The sequence below is a fragment of the Plasmodium chabaudi genome, assembly GCF_900002335.3.
Source record: "Plasmodium chabaudi chabaudi strain AS genome assembly, chromosome: 4".
Classification (NCBI taxonomy): domain Eukaryota; phylum Apicomplexa; class Aconoidasida; order Haemosporida; family Plasmodiidae; genus Plasmodium; species Plasmodium chabaudi.
Genome location: NC_030104.2, coordinates 534,760 through 553,772, shown reverse-complemented (window position 1 = coordinate 553,772; position 19,013 = coordinate 534,760). Strand labels below are relative to the sequence as shown.

At 24.1% G+C, this 19,013-nt stretch overlaps 6 protein-coding genes across 6 annotated transcripts; 2 read left to right on the top strand and 4 right to left on the bottom strand.

Annotated features, from left to right (window-relative positions):
* Positions 1-1,798: 1,798 nt before the first annotated feature.
* On the bottom strand, positions 1,799-2,313 carry PCHAS_0415500 (40S ribosomal protein S15A, putative; the record flags this gene model as incomplete). The annotated part of the gene is made up of 2 exons (XM_730398.1): positions 1,799-1,958; positions 2,081-2,313. The coding sequence occupies 2 exons, from the start codon at positions 2,311-2,313 to the stop codon at positions 1,799-1,801; spliced, it is 393 nt and encodes a 130-aa protein (XP_735491.1).
* A 2,076-nt stretch (positions 2,314-4,389) lies between these two features.
* Positions 4,390-5,251, bottom strand: PCHAS_0415400 (protein YOP1, putative; the record flags this gene model as incomplete). The annotated part of the gene is made up of 2 exons (XM_737498.1): positions 4,390-4,751; positions 4,933-5,251. 2 exons carry the CDS (start codon positions 5,249-5,251, stop codon positions 4,390-4,392), a joined length of 681 nt encoding a protein of 226 aa, XP_742591.1.
* Positions 5,252-8,241: 2,990 nt separating this feature from the next.
* PCHAS_0415300 (formate-nitrite transporter, putative) lies at positions 8,242-9,524 on the top strand (the record flags this gene model as incomplete). Its single annotated transcript, XM_016800028.1, has 4 exons — positions 8,242-8,434; positions 8,546-9,150; positions 9,244-9,350; positions 9,497-9,524. The coding sequence occupies 4 exons, from the start codon at positions 8,242-8,244 to the stop codon at positions 9,522-9,524; spliced, it is 933 nt and encodes a 310-aa protein (XP_016653322.1).
* Positions 9,525-10,303: 779 nt separating this feature from the next.
* Positions 10,304-11,668, bottom strand: PCHAS_0415200 (kinetochore protein NUF2, putative; the record flags this gene model as incomplete). The annotated part of the gene is made up of 1 exon (XM_736735.2): positions 10,304-11,668. The coding sequence occupies one exon, from the start codon at positions 11,666-11,668 to the stop codon at positions 10,304-10,306; it is 1,365 nt and encodes a 454-aa protein (XP_741828.2).
* Positions 11,669-13,384: 1,716 nt separating this feature from the next.
* Positions 13,385-15,991, top strand: PCHAS_0415100 (conserved protein, unknown function; the record flags this gene model as incomplete). Its single annotated transcript, XM_016800027.1, has 1 exon — positions 13,385-15,991. The coding sequence occupies one exon, from the start codon at positions 13,385-13,387 to the stop codon at positions 15,989-15,991; it is 2,607 nt and encodes an 868-aa protein (XP_016653321.1).
* A 190-nt stretch (positions 15,992-16,181) lies between these two features.
* On the bottom strand, positions 16,182-17,493 carry PCHAS_0415000 (inorganic pyrophosphatase, putative; the record flags this gene model as incomplete). The annotated part of the gene is made up of 3 exons (XM_737924.1): positions 16,182-16,604; positions 16,720-16,782; positions 16,876-17,493. The coding sequence occupies 3 exons, from the start codon at positions 17,491-17,493 to the stop codon at positions 16,182-16,184; spliced, it is 1,104 nt and encodes a 367-aa protein (XP_743017.1).
* Between the last annotated feature and the right edge of the window lie 1,520 nt (positions 17,494-19,013).

Below are 19,013 nucleotides of genomic sequence, written 5' to 3'. Positions count from 1 at the left end.
TGGCTATAAAAAGTTTATAAGCTCTATAAATATTAATAAAATAATAGTATGCAAATAAAAAAAAAACATAAAAAAATATTCTAAACCATAAACAATAGCATACAAATAAAATTTATATCCTATACAACAATATTACATACAGCACTATAACAAATTATAAAAAAATCATTGCAAAAATATATATATATAAACTTATTTTTATGCTCTACGGGGTTTATAAAATACTATTCATTGCTTTTTTCTTCTTTGGTCTTTTATATTAAATAAATTAATAATAAAATTATAACACTGTAGTTTTGCATAAAGTAACCAAGCTACGTTATCCATTTTACATGCCCATACAATATATGTACATGATGCATGTTGCATATTTTCATATACTTATTTCACATTTTATACAAAATAAAGATTCATGTACATATGTAGAAAAGGCTATCTTATTCTTAATATATAATAAACGAGTATAAACAAAATTTTTAATTATTTTTCAATATAAAATTTGTTATGCATAGATTAATCTCGCTATGTACAAAGTAGCTTCTCATTTATTACTTAAACAAAATGAAAAAACATTCAATGGATATATAATTATTGTTGTAACATACTTGATACTACATTTTTTGGAATGCCAAAAGGCACAAGAAATGTAAAAATTTCACAAATTTCGCTATACTCTTATTTAAAACAAAATGTTATACATGCTTAATACACATAAATTTAAATATATAATAAATACAAATATATAGAATTATAAAAATATGTGACTAGGTCTATGATTATATCATGCATTTTTTCTTGTTTAAAATAATATAGAAAATTTACTACAGCTTAAAGGGAAACACTATTCCTCTAAGCATTAGGTGCTATAAAATGGCGTAGTATATATTTTTTAAAATGCCTACATTAGAATTTGTAAATGTATGTTTCCTTTAAATAAAAGGATAACCAAAACATATTTTCACACGTAAATATATTCATGTATAATATATACCATCAAGCATGCCCATATAATAATTATTAAAAATGTAAATTAAATACTGTGTGACAAAATAAAAATTAAATATACACATAAAATTAGATGAATTACTTAAGCATTCCCTTTTTAAGGCTTAAGATAGGAAACATAAAATATGATATCAAATTATTATTTTTTATTGTTTTTATTTTTTGCACTATTTGTAATATGCACACACAATTAAAACCCGTCAGGCTTAAACACCGCAATTAAAAACTTCAATATTTTTTCCATGCTTTTTTAAACTCAATTTTTATAATATAATGCTTGTTAACTCGTTTTTTCATTGTTATAGAAAATTATGTAATATATGAAAAACGATTTTAGAGGACCTTTAGAAAATAATTGTGTGAAATATATTATTATTGTTATTAGCAAATGTTGCTTTGAATATTTTACTTTTCACATTCCGTTATTTGGAATTATATTGCGATTAATGATTATTTTTATTTTTATTACACTTCCATATTAATAAGTTGAAAAAAAAAGCAATTAATTAAAAATACATGAACATACAGGTATAAAATAGAAAATGCAAAAAATAACATGCACATGGTCATAATATCATAGGAACATAAACTACTATGTAAAATCGCTACTTTCTTATCACTACATACATAGTATGTATTATCCTTCAAATTGGCTAGCCAAATATGCTATATGGGTATGTCCAATATATATCGGTTTGTATATATAGCTATTTTTTTTTTTCCTTGCATGTTCATAAAATTATGGATATTTTTTTTTTTTTTGTGAGTATAAAATAGCTATAACATAAACTATTTAAAAGAAAAAGCCTAAGACTTTTCCTCCTGTATGTTTTCTTCTTGCTTCTTCGTGATCCATAATTCCATAAGGGGTTGTTAAAATTAAATGTCCGAAAAGTCTACTTGGTAATATGTTTGTTATAATTTTTTCAATTTCGTCAAGTTTGACATCATATCTGCACAAAGATTAAATAAAAAAAAAAAATTGGTCATGCATTTTTATGGGTCATATAAGAAATGGCGTGTGCATATTTACAAACTACAATGTATAGTATGAAGGTTTTTAAAAAGAACATACCTTGGGGATATTACTGCACATTTGTTTATTCTTCCTAACAAGTTTACAACAATTTTTCCTGATCTATGATCATCAACAATTTCAAAATTTCCAATATATCCTTTCTTTTGCATATATTGTAAAAATTTAATTACAACTTTTGAAGAAGGTCTGATTAAAACTTGCCTCCTTCCTCTTTTCTCAGCGTTGTTAATTGTTTTCAAACAATCGGCTAATACGCTCATTCGAACCATCTGCAATGTTTATAAATTAAAATGAAAAAAAAAATACATATATATATGTCGATTAATTTGAAAAATACTACTATAATAGGAAGCACTATTATATGTATATGCATGCATATAAAAAATTTTAAGCAATATCTACAAGGTGAAAAAATATAACACTTTAAACAAAATTTCAGGGGAAAAATTATATTTTATGGATATATAACTAACTTTAATAATATTATATATGATGTATATATGATGCATATATGATGCAATTATATTTGAAATAAGCAAAGATCTACTACTTCCTTATTATTATTAATATTCATTTATTTATTATTTTTTAATAATTATAGTTTAAACTTATAAGTATGAAAATACAATATATTCATAAAACTTAATATAAATCAGCTTTTTCTTTTATTACCTTGTATAAATTTGGGCTTTAATTGTTTTTTGGATATTAAAATGTTTATAAGGACTCTTACAGGAAATTAAGGTGAATTTGTCCCTTTCTTTTTTATAAAAAATTATTTAAAAAATTTGAAAATATTAAATTGTTAAAATTAAATTTTACATAAAATATTTTTTTTCAACTAAAAATTTTAAGAATAATTTATACCATATATATTGATATATATAATATTTTTTTTATTTTATTTTGGCAAATATTGTACTGGTTCCACAAGCATATATATATTATTCTTATACTCTACATATTAAATAAAATAAATACATAATGCGAACATTTCTTTATTTATATAATATGTAATACTGCATAGTTTGTAAAATATTTGTTGGCACTACAAGTAGTATTGCCTTCTTTGTGGAGTAGCACTAAGTTTGTCACGGATTGTATAAGCAATATATATCCAATTATTACTTCCTATTATTGCTTACTATTATTTTATTATTTTTTTTCTATACCGAAAAAATGTACGCATAAAATATTTTCATTGAATTTTTCAAATATTATTACCCATAAAATAAAGCATAATTTTGTTTGCCCTATTTAAAATTGTTAAATAAATTTTCCCATTCTCTCATATAAGTATAAAATAGTAGGAAATTACATGAAATAATTTTTTTTAAATTATAAAGTAAAAAAAAATATGCATAATATATATTAATTATACAATTATAAATATAATAAAAATTCATGTATTATGCGATAATTTTTTTAAGTATATAGCCTATACAAAAAATAGTTAAATTAGCCAAACTACGAAAAGGTATAGCATCATACTTATTATAAGAAAACTCTTTTTGCTACTTTGTATTCCCATTTTATGGCTTGTTCAATTGTTTTAAACCCTCTTTATTTGAATTATCAACCCCCTATCGCTCTTTGTCGATAAAGGTAAATCTAAAACAATATACAAGTGTTGCCAAATTGGGGATAGCAAAATATATGCAACGTGCATACTATTTTCTTACTAGGAAATTTTGAAAAAATTTATAAATAATCGTAGGCATAATTTTATAAGTTATATTTATATATAATATATTGTATTTTAAAAGGGAACCTATGCATATACATATAAATGAGAATGCATAAAGACTTGGGTATAGGATACAAACTTAAATTAATTTTATGAACGAAAACTTACAAAAAAAATAAAAATAAATAAAATAAATAAATTATGGAACTAATGTAAAAAAACTACGGACAAATAAAATTATATCAATTGTGTAGACTTCTAAAATATCCATAAAAAGGAATTGGTTATACATAACATTAGGGGGATATAATTATAATTTTTTTTTTTTCCATATAAATAATTCAGTTTGCAATTTGAAATTATATTTTATTTCTTTATTCGTTTTTTTTAACTATTTAAATTATGAATCATTTACCAATGTGCATAATTTTGCTTGTTATAAAAAAATTATAAATTTTTTTGTGTTCTGTCCTCCCCCTTAATTTTTAAATAAATAATTTAAAAAAACAAATGTCACAGGACACTTTGCCCTATATATTTTTTTAATTTCCAAATATCTATATATCCATCATTCTAACTTTTGAATTTCCCGTTATATGCACACACATACTACGGTATTGTTATATAACATCCAATTTGCATATACCTTTTTTTTTTTTTACACATTTCGTCTTCGAACTCCTTCTTGGACTATTTTGTCTGCTATGTTTCCAGTGATTTGATTCAAATGGCTAGTTGCTGTTTGGCTAATTTTATGAACAGTATCATCAATTGTTTTTTCATGTTTTAGTAAAACTGGGCGTATAACATAATTATAAACTGTTTCGGCACCTCGGACTTGTGGCATATATAAATATAATAGGAAGAGTAATTTTATTACATAATAAAATGGAATCCAAAATAATATTATATCAATTAAATATTCAATAAAAAAAAATAGCGAAAATACTACCCAGTATGTAAGCCATAATTTTGTTTCAGCATGTCCTTGTGACTCCACCGCTTTAAAAGATTGGTATGCTGTTAAAAAAAAGAAAAAAAATATATATATATTAACTCGTAAACATATATTTATCCACCTTTTTAAATAATTCACATAATGCAAAACGAGCGGAAAAACATTTTCCAAACATTCCAGTTAGCCATGTTAAAAAAACATGCACCGTGCAGGTAAATTTTATTATTTTTTTTTTTTCGCTACCTGGATAAGCAAATCCAACCAAGTTACAAATTAAGGCTGCCCCCCAACCAAAAACTAAAGAAATAAATACAATAGATCCACCAAAAACAACAAGACAAGATGGTTTAATTCCCAATTTATGTCCAAACTCAATTATAAATGGATATTTTTTAAGATATTCGTCTAATTGATCAAGCTTACCACCTATGTCAAAACTATTTAAGGAATTTCCTAAAAGTTTAGATGACATACGTTTTAAAGAATCTTGTTTGTTTGGAGAATCACTACCGGATTTGTCATTTTCCTTGTCTTTATTTTTATATAATTTACCCATCCGCATTTTGTAAAATGTGTTAGAAGAAAATTTTTTTTTTTTTTTTTTTTTTAATTTTATTTATTAAGCAAATGCTGCTAACTTGGATCTGAAATATTTTTTTTTTCAGAATTTATTTTTCGATTTATTAATTATAAAATAATTATTTCTTTACTATTTGTCTTCTTTTCCAATTTAACTTCATATAAAAATAAGCATTTTTGTTTTTGAATAAAAAAGGTTCATACTAATGCAATTGTAGGTAGGGGCTTGATGAGTTTCTTGAAGTTTACTAAATTTGGAAAATGTACCACTACTACTTATATATATGCACACGTCTATATAATTTAAAGAAAAGAAAAAAAGCAAATTATATTGCTATGCATATATATTTAGGGATAGGTTAATTTAAAAGGTGTCCCATCGACCTTCTTCAATTTTAAACAGAGCATATCAAAAAAGAGAACAATAAGCATTACTAAAATTTTTATTATATTTTTTAGCAATAGTCCTATGCTTGTATTATGTAGAAGAATTATTTAGTTTTTTATCATGAACAAAGAAAAATATAATATACATAATATTATATATAAGTATAAAATTAGGTAATTATATATATTTTCATATAAGTTATATATACATAATGAATTATAAATATTAATCAAGTAAGGGGAAATTATGTTGTATTTATCTCGTATTTTTTTTATTTTTTCCACGAATTTGTTATTTATTTTAATTATTTAATAAGGTATTTGTGTAATATTAAAATATTTAATTTGAATAATAAATTTTTCTTTTTTTTTAAATAGGAAAAAATTAGCACGCAGTAAAAAAGGGGATTATATATAATATTGTAGGAATATAAAACGAAGGAATTATTATATATTTTTAAAAAAATTGAAAATACCATGAAAATATAATTATATTAAAATACCATACACGCTTTAAAAAAAGTAGAAAATTAAAATATCCTAACCATATATATATAGTGCATAAAAATTCTGCTAAAAAAAATATATAAATGGAAAAGAGCATACATTTCAAAAAAAAATTATCATAACATTTTACCTTACATTAAATAGCTTTTCTTTTTTTTTTTTTTTTCTATTTCTACATTTGTATATTTTACATTACCCGTTCATAATTTTTGTGTTTTATTTTTTAAACATTTTATGGGATTATATATACTATTATAAAATGAAAAAAAAATAAAAAAATAATTAGCCCTATAAAATAAGCACACAAATATGCGCAAGCTTTTTATTATACATTATTATTTTTTTAAGACAAAAATGATATATTTATGATATAAAAAAAGTTATCTTAAAATTGGTATTCCATTATTTGTTCTGCTTTTTATTTTCCAAAAAAAATAGCTACCCCTATATATATATGCTTACTCTATATACAGTGCATACTTAAAAAAAAAGACAAATCAATCGAATTTACTAAATAATGAGTCACTAAAATGGTTCATAATATATTGGGAATAAAAATTATGAATGCATAAATAGTCAATAGACTTTTTATACAACCGTTTTGCTATTCATGAATGATGGGGCATGTCATAAATATTTAATTCAACACTCTTATTCCCTTTTTTTGAATTAAACTTTGCTAACCTTATACAAAAATTAGAAGGTTGGCAATGCCCTAATTTGGTATAGCCAAAATACAGAAAATGAAAATATTATAAAAAAAAAATATTTAGTATATATTTACTAGTGGCCTTTATTTATATGCACATAAAGCCCAATATGTTTTACTTTCCCCTCTTTATTAAACCATGAAAAGACTTATAAATTTTATTGTATTTTATCTTATTTACCATTTATCATATCCTTTATTTTTTAAATAAAAAAAAAATATGTACAGTACAGGCAAATATATACATAATAATGCACGTTTTTTTTTTGTCCGCTAATTTTAAGCATATCATAATTTTGTTCTCATTTTGGCTTGCTACTCAATGTAATAATCCCAAGTATAAATAAATGCAAAAAAAAATGGTAATTAAAAATTTTTTTGACATTATAAAATATTTATAATATATTAATATTCTTACATTGAAATTTTGATAAATAAATATAATAAAAATGTGATAAAAAATGAATATTATAGTTTGTTTTTTTTTTTTTTTTGGAGGGGGAAGGGGAGGAATAAAAAAAGGGTTACCCGAATTTTCCCATGCCCTTACAAAAAAAATATATGCATATGTGGATAATATATATTAGAATAAATATAATGCATATTTATTTTTTTTCTTTGATCCGCATATTTTATTTGAACTTAAAAAAAATGAAAAAAACAAAAATATGGCATAAAATTTAAACAATTATTTTAAAAAGCATGCACATTTATTCCCATATTTTTTTATAGTTATGTATATATAAAAAAAAATGACAAATATACATATATATATTAAATAATATATATTATATATATATATTTTTTTTTCCCCCTCCCCCCCCTTTATTTTCAAGTATATATTTTTTTAATAATGAATATTATTTGAGGCGTGGATATATAATCGCTTTTCATGTAAAATGCATTTGCGTTTACCAATTTATATTTAATAAGCCACCTTGAAACAAATGAAAATTCAGTGAACGCTAATGTTTCCATAATTCGTTATTCCCATGTGCGTTTAATTCAGTGTGGCAATTGTTTATTTTTTAATATACGGGATATATATTTTTTCTCTTGTATATATACCTCTCCCGCCTTGTACTTTTCTGTTATATATATAGTATAATATGCCAGAAGAAAGAGATTAAATATTATTATAGTTCATCCCCCCCCCCTTTGTGTTTTTTTTTTATCTTACTATACATACATCGTCTTTTTATTGTCTTTTGCCACATACCTTTTTTTTTTATAATCCTGATTATTTTTATTTTGAATAATTTGTTCCCATAAAAAATATATATATGAGCTAGGATAAAAACACCATAAAGTGATTTACATTTTAAAGAATTTTCACAACTTGACTTTTTTACAAATTCATAATTTGAAGAATGGGAAAAATCGGAAAGCAATATATCCTTGACCCAACGAGCGTGAAAACAACATGCTCTAGTGAGGAGTCGTATATTCGATGTGTTGAATATGGCAAAGCAAAAGCAGCGTATAGTAATTTTAATTTATTTTTAAAAGCAATCTTGGCTGGTATATTCGTTGGACTTTGCGCTCATGCCTCAGGAATAGCAGGTTTGAACTTTTTCATTTCATATCATATCTAAGAAAAGCTAGACGTACAATATGCATATTTTCATTGTTTCACCATATCATCACTTTCCATTTCACCACTTCATCACGCAGGGGGACTGTTTTATTACCATAAGTTGCGAGCACACGTCGGGGCATCGTTCAGTTCTTTTGTTTATGGTTTTACATTTCCAATTGCCTTTTTGTGTATTATATGTACAGGGTCAGATTTATTCACAGGAAATACATTAGCTGTAACAATCGCATTGCTTCAAAAAAAAATTAAGTTATTATCATATATACGAGTTATGTCAATATCATTACTAGGAAATTACATTGGAGCAGTTTCGTTCGCATTCATTGTTTCATATGGCTCAGGGGCATTTCATCAACAAGCAAGCATCGAGAAAAATCACATCTACGAATTTTTAAATGCAATAGCTATGAAGAAAGTTCATCACACATTTTCTGAATGTATAGCGCTAGCCATTGGTTGTAACATTTTTGTTTGCTTAGCAGTTTATTTTGTTTTATCAATTAAAGATGGTAGCGGAGTTGTTTTTAGTGTGTTTTTTGCAGTATATGCATTTGCCATAGCAGGCTATGAGCATATTATTGCAAATATCTACACATTAAATATTGCCCTTATGGTTAAAGCTGATGTCACTTTTATGGAAGTCTATTTTAACAACCTTATACCAACACTGATCGGAAATTACGTAAGTCCACTCTCTGTCCGTCATTACGCATGTTCACTCTATTTTTTTCTCACATATTTTTTTCACTTCTCCCCTACTTTTCATCGTTCTTAGATTGCTGGAGCTATTGTGCTAGCTTGCCCATTTTATCTTCTATACAGCCACTACTACGAAGATTATGAAGCAAAGAGTTCGAGTTTAGGGAGCATAAACATGAAAGGGTAAACAAAAATGTATAACATACCTGCATATACATTTTCAGTATCACCCTTTTCATTTGCCTTTCTGTTTCCCTTTATTTTATTTTTCTTCTCAAAATGCTTATAAATATTATTCCCCTTTTTCACACTCCCTTTCTTAATTTTAGAATATCGATTGAAATGCAAAATGACTAATAACACAACGCCTTTTAAATGTGCACGGACGCCAACCCATATGCTAATAATACTGCATCAAACCCATTACTAGAGCATTGCATATATATATAATATTTTTATATCTATTTATAAATTTTTATGAAAAAACGGAATAAATTTCCATTAACCATCTAAGCGTGCAATTTTTTTTAACATATATATATATATATATCTCTATATCAGTTTTCTATTTATAGATTTTTAATTAAAAATACATTTTTAATTTTTTTTAAATTGGCACTTATTAAATTTGTTTATTTTTTATTTAAGTATGTCTATTTGCAAATAATTGGAAATACATTATATTAGAATTATCATTATGAACTTTTTTTACATTCCTTTTTTTTGTCTTTCCATTTTAGAAATATTTTTATATTATTATTCGATTGCTCTTACATTTTATACATTCCCATTTTTATTACATTGCACTATGTTATATATAAACTATCTATTTTTGAAGCCGAAAACAATTTTTAAATAATGAAAATATGATTAACTTAGTTTGCTTCGCAACGCTTTCAATACAGAAATACAAATCGCAAATCAAAAATGAAAAATGAAAAATGAAAAATGAAAAAAAAATACGAAAAACAAAGAAAAACCAAATAAGCGGATCCACATTACCACCAAAAACGATGCAACCCCTTCTTTCTACAAAATAGAAAAAGGGAACGAATTGCCAGATCGACAAAACGTAGTTCATTCATTCAATGCATGTACAAACTTTGTCTTTTCTATTCACACACATGTTTCTTTTCCTACAGATGAGTCTTAATGCAGTTCTGTATATTAGTCTGTATTTTATTTGTAAGAACTTTTTGAGAATTTTTCGTATTTTCTATTAAGTCAGCTATAATGGCAAAATTTTTATTATATGTATTTATTGTATCTTGAATATGATTAACAATATTATTTATTTCTTGAATTTCTTGATTTGTTTTTGTTGTAATATCATTTATATTTTCATATATTTGCTTAACATTTTCATCAACTATAATTACATTTTTTTTTTCGTCTTGAATTTTTTCATTCCATTTATTTTTTTCTTGTAAAAAATTATTTTCAGTTTCATTTAAAATATTTTCTTGTTCTATTTTTTTTTTTGTTAAATTATCATTTTCTTCTTTTAATGATTTTAAATTTGTACCTAAATCTTTTAATCTATTTTTTTTATCAATATGAACTTTTAATGTTTCATTTATATGACTTGTTAATGTTGTTAATAAATTTACTAACTTTTTTATGCACAAGTCAGCTACATTTATCTTATTTTTTATATCTTCATTTTTTTTTTTACTTGTTTCACAATGAGACATATGTTCATATAATAAATCTTTTAATTCATCATTATATTGTTGTAATTTTTCAGGAGATGGTACTATTTGATCTTCCAAATCTTCTTTTTTTTGTCTATATCGAGAAAATTGAAAAATTAATTCATTGGTTTCATTTACTATCCTATCCTTTGTAGACTTTAATGATATAAGTATACTTTGTTGAGAGTTTAATGAATTTTGATTTTCTATAATTTCTTCTTCATAATCCCTTTTTATATTTTTTTCATTTAAAATACTAGTTCGTACTTCTTCATGTTTTGACAATAATACTTGTAATTCACTGTGAATGGACTTTAATTCATTGTCTAATATGCTACTTTCAGTTTTTCTTTCTTCGATTTGCTTTATCGTTGTATCATTTTCATTATATATCTGTTCTCGATATCTCATAAAATGCATAAAGGCATTAATTAATTTTGTTATATGACCACTTGTAGGTTTAAATATATAGCTTAATGTATTTTCCATATTTAGGATTTTATTAATTTTTTCACAGTGTCGAAAAAATCGTAAATTTCCAATAGCTTGTAAATGATTTTTCCCTTCATTTGGTAAAATTTGTATCCCATCGATTGATGGCATTGAACTTTTCAAATCTCCTGTAAATTCTTCAATTCTTATATTATTGATATCTTTATTTAAAATGTATTTTATGCATATACTATAAACTCCTTGAACATCCTCAGTGGTGGGATGTTTTAATGTTGCAGGTGTAATGGCAACACCATATTTGTGCATCTCATTTCGTATTTCATCAAAAGGTAGTTTAGGCACTGTGTCATTCATTGTGCTCGTTTTGCCTGACTTATATATTTCTTTTCAAAATTGGATATCCAAATATTTTATTAATGTTAATATTGTAAAAAAAACGAAAAAACTGAAACAAATTATACTGTATATTATTCGTATAATATTATGTGTATCATACTGCATACGAAATTCATAAAAAATGTTTTTTAAAACATTGCAAAAGGTTTTATAATTGAGAAAAGTGAGAACTGTAGTTCTTTGTATTGCCAATTTATTGCAACTAGGCTACTATTTTTTTCGATTTTTTTTCCCATTTCAAAATGTGTATAATACATTCATAAAGTATTACTCTCGTATGATACATGAAAGCTCATACAATGAGTGTAACCAGTTTTTAAATCTTGAGAAATATCCGCATTTAATTAAATTTTAAGTTTATATAAAATTGAAAATACCATAAATCGAAGAAATAAATACATAAAAAATGCAAAACAAATAAATTTGAAAATTAATAATTGCAAATGAAATAATTGGGGGGATAATTATGAAATTAATAACTAAAAAATGAATATTATTTTTGAAAATAACTAAAAAAATAAATACTTTTAAAAATTAATAAATTATGCATGAACAAGCAATATTTTTTTAACTATTTTTATTATTATTACTGCTATTATTTTTTTTATTTTTTTTTATTTTTTTATTTTTTTTTTTTGGTATGTCTATTTTCTTTATTTTCGCTACATAAATGTGTATAAATTATTACCATATGAAAAAAACACATTAATTGTTCATATTTTTTTATCAATTTAAAAATTATTTTAAAAGTTAATTTAGTTGAAGGGGCATATAAAAAATATGCATATATATTTATGTATTTATTTATATCTATAAATAAGTAATCATCCCAGTGTATGCGCTTAGCATGTAGAAATATAGTTGCACTCTCCTATCAAATATGCTAAGTGTTATCAATTGCCATTTCAACAAAACCTTTTTCCTTACTTATAATGCATGATGGAATTGCGCTTACAAAATAATATTCCAAATTCATTACACTATTATGTAGCTATGTGAAATAGCACGAGGAAAATATATGACCAACCAATTGCTTCCCATTTACCCTTATAAAAAAAACGATGTATTCATTTACATTGGTAATATATATTTTTTTAATTATGCTAAATAAAGGTCTAATGATAATAAAATAAAAAAAATGTAATATAACTTAATTCCTGTTAAAATATAGGAATATGCATTTTGATGAATAGTATATAAAAATGCATATCTGAATTGGCATGTGTAAAAATTTGTGCAATCAAACTTTCGTTGCTTCATAATTTTTGGGAAACAAATAATATTAAAATAAAAATAAAATAAATATCTTAAATCTCATCTTTATAATTACTCATAGGTATACCTAATATTTACATATAAGTACTAATGGCAATATGAATGTTTATTTTTCATATTTCTTTAGCCATAATTTTAAAGTATAAATTTTAGAAAAATAAAAGAAAAAAAATATATATAACATAATAAATATACATTATATACATTTTAAAAAGTTTGAAAAAAAAGAAATGTAGATGGTTTAAAATGCTGAACGTATGTTTAGGTCAATCCCTTTCATGATAATGTTTTTAACAGCTTGGTAAAAAATGACATCGGGAGAAAATGTCGTAGTAATATAAATATAACTAACTACTATTAATAGTAATTGTTGAAATAGCTAAGCATATTTATGTAATAATGAGAAAATTATGGATATATTTGGCATTATTGCATATCCTTCTTTTTAATTTATGTAACAATGTAATTAAGAAATGTACACCATCTTTGGACTCATATTTTTACAAAAACGATACGCTTAAATATAATAGAAAAAGAAAAGGGGACCATTTTCAATACCCACATTATATTTATAATATATATGACTATGTAACCAAAAAAAAAAATCTATTAAAAAATTGCACACATCACTTTGGGAAAACATACTACCACAATAATGGCATTTTAAAAAAAAAAAAATATGAACAGTTCATAAAATTTAGGGGCATAAGACAGAAGTTATTTTATTTTAGTAACGCTATTTGCATGAACGGTCATAATAAATATGGCTTATTAAAAAATGGAGTAAAACGAAAAGGGGAGCATTCTACTATGCCCATAAGCTTATCCTTTTCTGATGAAAACGAGCATCACACAGACACAAACGAAAATAATCAATCATTTTCAAATGAAAATATTACAAATGAAGAAGACGAACAAAACTTTAATGAGGCTAGCACCTCTTATCTAGACCAAACCAACGAACAAAATTTTAATCAAGCGATTAAAAAAACAGAAGATTACATAAAAGGGAAAGAAGATAATATTATAGAAGAAAGAGAAATGATTAAAAAAAAAAAAGTCATCGAAAATTTAAAGGCACAAGAAAATGCTTTTTCAGATAAACCACTAGATTTAAGTATGCATGACATATTAAAACATATTTATAAAAATGGAGTATATATTAGCTCGAAAGTTTTAGTAAATGATATATGTGCATGGATGAAAAATGCATATGTTAATTTCCTGAAATCAAAAAGGGACGCATTGAAAAAGGAGCAAAATGAATTAGATAAACAAGAAAATGGCATTACAACTAATGTGGAAAAAACAATAAATAATTCAAGTGAAAATAAAGTTGTAGACAGTGATATTTCAAACGATTTTGATAATGAAAAACAAGATAGCTATAATTTTATTTTTGACAAAAATGATGATGAGAAATTAGGTGCATATGTTGAATCACTTAAACTGTATAATAAAAAAAATTTAAGCAAATATTTTTTTTCCTTTAATAGAGGGAACATATTGAAACAGCTAGTAACAGAGGGGGAAGATGATATTTTAGATGAAGAAAAGGAAAAAGAAGGAATAAAAAAAAGTGGGCAAAAAAATGACAAAAAAAATGAACTAGCCAAACAAGATAAAAATAATACAATATTTGATGACCATGTTCAGGCAACTTTATCCAATCCAATGTTAAAAGAAGATGAAGATTATTATATTGATAAACAAAGATATATGAAATCAAATGTTACAATTGAATTTAATATATATGATACATATAATGATAAAATAATTTTAAATAATAAAAATACAAATTCTACTATGATCGAATTTCCATTATTATATAGTCACAGTATTATACAGAAATGTATACTTACTATGAAAAAACTTGAAAAATCCATTTTTTACATTAACAATAATTTACTGTTCAGAAATTTTACTTCAAATGATCAACCTGTTACTGATCATGACAAAAGTGTGTATGATGTTATATTAAATGAAAATTGGATCAAAATAGAAATGCATTTATGTAATATTTATGGCATGGATGAAAAGTGGATGGGCATATCACCAAATTCATTTTCCGATGAACAACAAACAAAATCCTTTTTATCTGAATATTCATTAGGGTCATCAAATAATTTGCTAGGAAACCCAGCCATCCCTAAAATGGATCCAATTCCAATGGATAAAAATTCGAAACCCTCTTTTGAAAAGGAAGAAAACAATGAGATAGATAAGAAAATAGACGATACTATAAATGATAACAACAAAACAAGCAAACTTGATGAAGACCTAAAAATGAATAATCAAAATGAAGGTCAAATGAGTGAAAGACAAAAAGAAATTTTAAAGAGAAGAGAAGAACATGAAACGAAAAAAGAACTAGAAATAAAAAGCGAATTTTTAATGAAAAAATTAGAAAATGAAATGAAATATGATCCAGAACATTATATGTGGAAAGACTTATATCCACAATTAGATGAACATCATAAAAAAAGGGCAGATAAATATTTTGACGATTTAAAAAAAGAAATGAATGAAAATAAATATAGTAGAGGATATACTGATAATATTAAAAAAAAACAAACTTTAAAAGGATATGATTTAGGAGAAGAAATTGAAGGAAGAACTAAATATTATTTTTGGAAAGAAAATATTCATAGTTTTTCTTTATATTTTTTATTACATCTACATGTAAAAAAAACAGATATTCTAATCGATATAGATAATCATTTTTTTTCTCTTTCAATTGATGGTCATACTATAATTAAAGATATGTTTAACAACCCAATTAATTCTGCCGATTCTGTATGGACTTTAACCGACAATGAAGAGGCACTTACTCTCCCCAAAAATGAAAGCGGTGACGAAAATAAAGAATTTCCAGTATATGAAATTACTTATATTGATGACCAAGATATTAAAAAATTTATAAAAAAAAAATATTGTCTTATTTACAATATTTACAAGGATAATAATCATAAATACATGTGGGGATCTGTATTTAAAACATCGTGAAAATTGAAAAAGTCAAATAAAATTGCTTTTTAAAAGTTTTACAAATATATTGGATTAGTAATGTTTATAGAGCATGCAAATATAAACAATTTGTTACATATAAAATAATTAAACAAGGCAAATGGTTATTTACACCATCAAATAATAATATGTATTTATCCAGCTCATGGCACGGTTTAATATTTTTTTGTTATGGAGTCCATATTTCCAGATTTGGTCTATATGACTCATCAGGCTTGTAGTAATCGATATTGACATCTTGAACTAAATTGTTATATACAGGATTATCTGAATTTTGATACGAAAATGAACTTTGAAAGCATTCAGTACTATTTGTAGCATGACTACTATTATTTTCATGTGTACTTTCATATGATTGACTTGGTGATAATTCTTTAATGTCTTTCAAAAATTCTAAATAATAATCATGTACTTTTTTTATTAAATTTTCACTATCTTGTTTATTATATAATTTTTTTGATATTATATTTAGCTTTTTCGAATCAGCCATTTTATATGAGCGAAACCATTCTAACATCAAATTCAAGGTATGGGGATAATATTTTTCTATATCTTCCAAACTATTTATATTTGAAAAGTTTTCATCATATTTCTGCAATAAATAAAAATAGACACATATATATAAACATATTAAATTGGGTATAAAGCGGTATCAAACTTTCCAAGAAAATTATGAACACGTGCATATTCATTCCAAAAATTCTTACATTGATAGCTATGATTTTCCAATCCAATTGACCCTCGTCAATCAAAGTGAATGCGCCCAAAACCTGTTGAAAATGAAAAAAATAAAGCAAACCGAAGTGAATAACAAAACTAGAAACGATATAACAAACGAAATAAAGTGATATAGCATGGCTTACCTTAACGGGGGCGATCTGTCCCATCTTCAAACTATTTCTTCCTATGTCTATCACATCCAATGGATCATCATCACCAGTAAAAAATATTTGTTGACCATCCGAGGATTTGCAACGATACACATGTTTTGGATACTCATAAGTTCGAGGTAATGCTCCATAATTCCAATATATAGAATTATGATAATATCGTAGTTTTCCTTTTTTTGTATCTTGTTTAATAACATTAAATTTTTCTGTTAATTTTATTTCTAATTTTATATAATTATATTTTGGTATTTCAACGATCATATTATATGTTCCATCGTCATTCATCAAATCGATATCATGCCATGGTGATATTTGTACATATTTATCATTTATGTTTTGAAAATAAGAAATATTAAAATCTGTTTGATTTAATTGATTATTATATTTTAACATATAATGCTTATTATTAATTTGAAAAAAATTATTCATTGACTCATATAAACTTAAATTTGAAAACATATTTGAAATTATATTATTGTTATGAAAATTAAGATTTACTTTTAGTTCATTATTTGTCTTTACATTGTATTCATTTTTTACGTCCTTATTTAACAAATTTCGGTTATCGGGATTTATTATTGCGCTACTCATTTTCCTTTTCTGTATATTTGATAATCTAGCTGTCTGAAAAAATGAAAATACAGTTATTACTATATATATTATTCTGACTTGTTCATAAAAAAAAATATTTTGTGTTTATTTTATGAATTGTTCAGAAAAAAATGTGTAATTTAGCTAGCACGACCTTGATGCGTTTTTTTGAGGGCATATGAATGTGTGTGTATTTATTTTTTCGCAGTGTGTATGTATAATATGTATATAGCAAACACAGTGATGTGTAAGTAGCATCTTTTGTGTTGTATCTTTAATTGTTTACAAAAAAGAAAAATGAAATATAATTACACTAAACAAATTGCATTTTCATGTATGTCTATATGCATGCATATACGTGTGTGTAGGTATGCATAATATTTTTCATTATTTTAATTTGCCAAAGCATACATATATTTCGATATAGGCATTATAAGAACGCACACAAATATAATAAAATAATGTAATTCATATATATGCATATCGATTTGTGTTTGCCTCTTTCGATATATATATTTATTTATTATTTACTAAATTAAAAAAAACTTTTCTCAGCATTAAGGTCCTGCCACGAATATGCTTAATATTGTAAAAATTTAATAGACGAAAATTATGAAAAGCAAAAAAAATGTATATATTAGTTCTTAGAACAAATATAAAACGAATAATATTGTATACTGGCCAAACTTTATAAAATTATTTTTTTGTTATCATTTATTCATATATTTATACATAAATGGGAGCAAATAAATAAGGCATAAATGAATATGTAATACCATATAAACATAAGTATTTACTTTTTGCTTTTATAGCATAAAAATATATCTACATGCACTATTCAGAAAAAAAGTATAACTTGGAGTTGCTTATACAAAAATATATTTTAAATAATCTGTAAATAATATTTTTTTGTATGTACATTCAAAATTAAGCTTGCATACATAAACATATTTTATAATAATTTTTATATAGAAAACATATGTAGATATGTATATTCCTTTTTTTTAAATATATTTGTATTTTTATGTGTTCTCAAAAGACCGCTTAAAGCATGCACGAATATGTACATACATATAATTGTACGTATATATATAACGAACATATAATTAACTTTTTATAAAAGCATGCATAAAAAATATATGTAATCCACTGAATTTGCAAACATATATAAGCCACATTCGTTTTCTTCAAAATATATTTTGCATACAGTATGTAATGTAGTTATATCTTATTTTAATATTTTTTAATGTGCATATAAAACCGTATAAGTATAATGCAGCACTATGTGAGAAATAAATTCATGCATACAATTATGTACAGGAAATATTTTTGAAATATTATTTATATACATTAATATGCCATAAATTTTAAATATTTTTTACGATATATAATAAAAAAAAATGCAAATATAAGCTTATTTTTTCACTTTTTTTTAACTCTCATTTTTATTATTTATGAAATACGTCGTTCGAAATAAAAAACGAACGGTCTTATCGGTAATAATTAAGCATAAAATATTA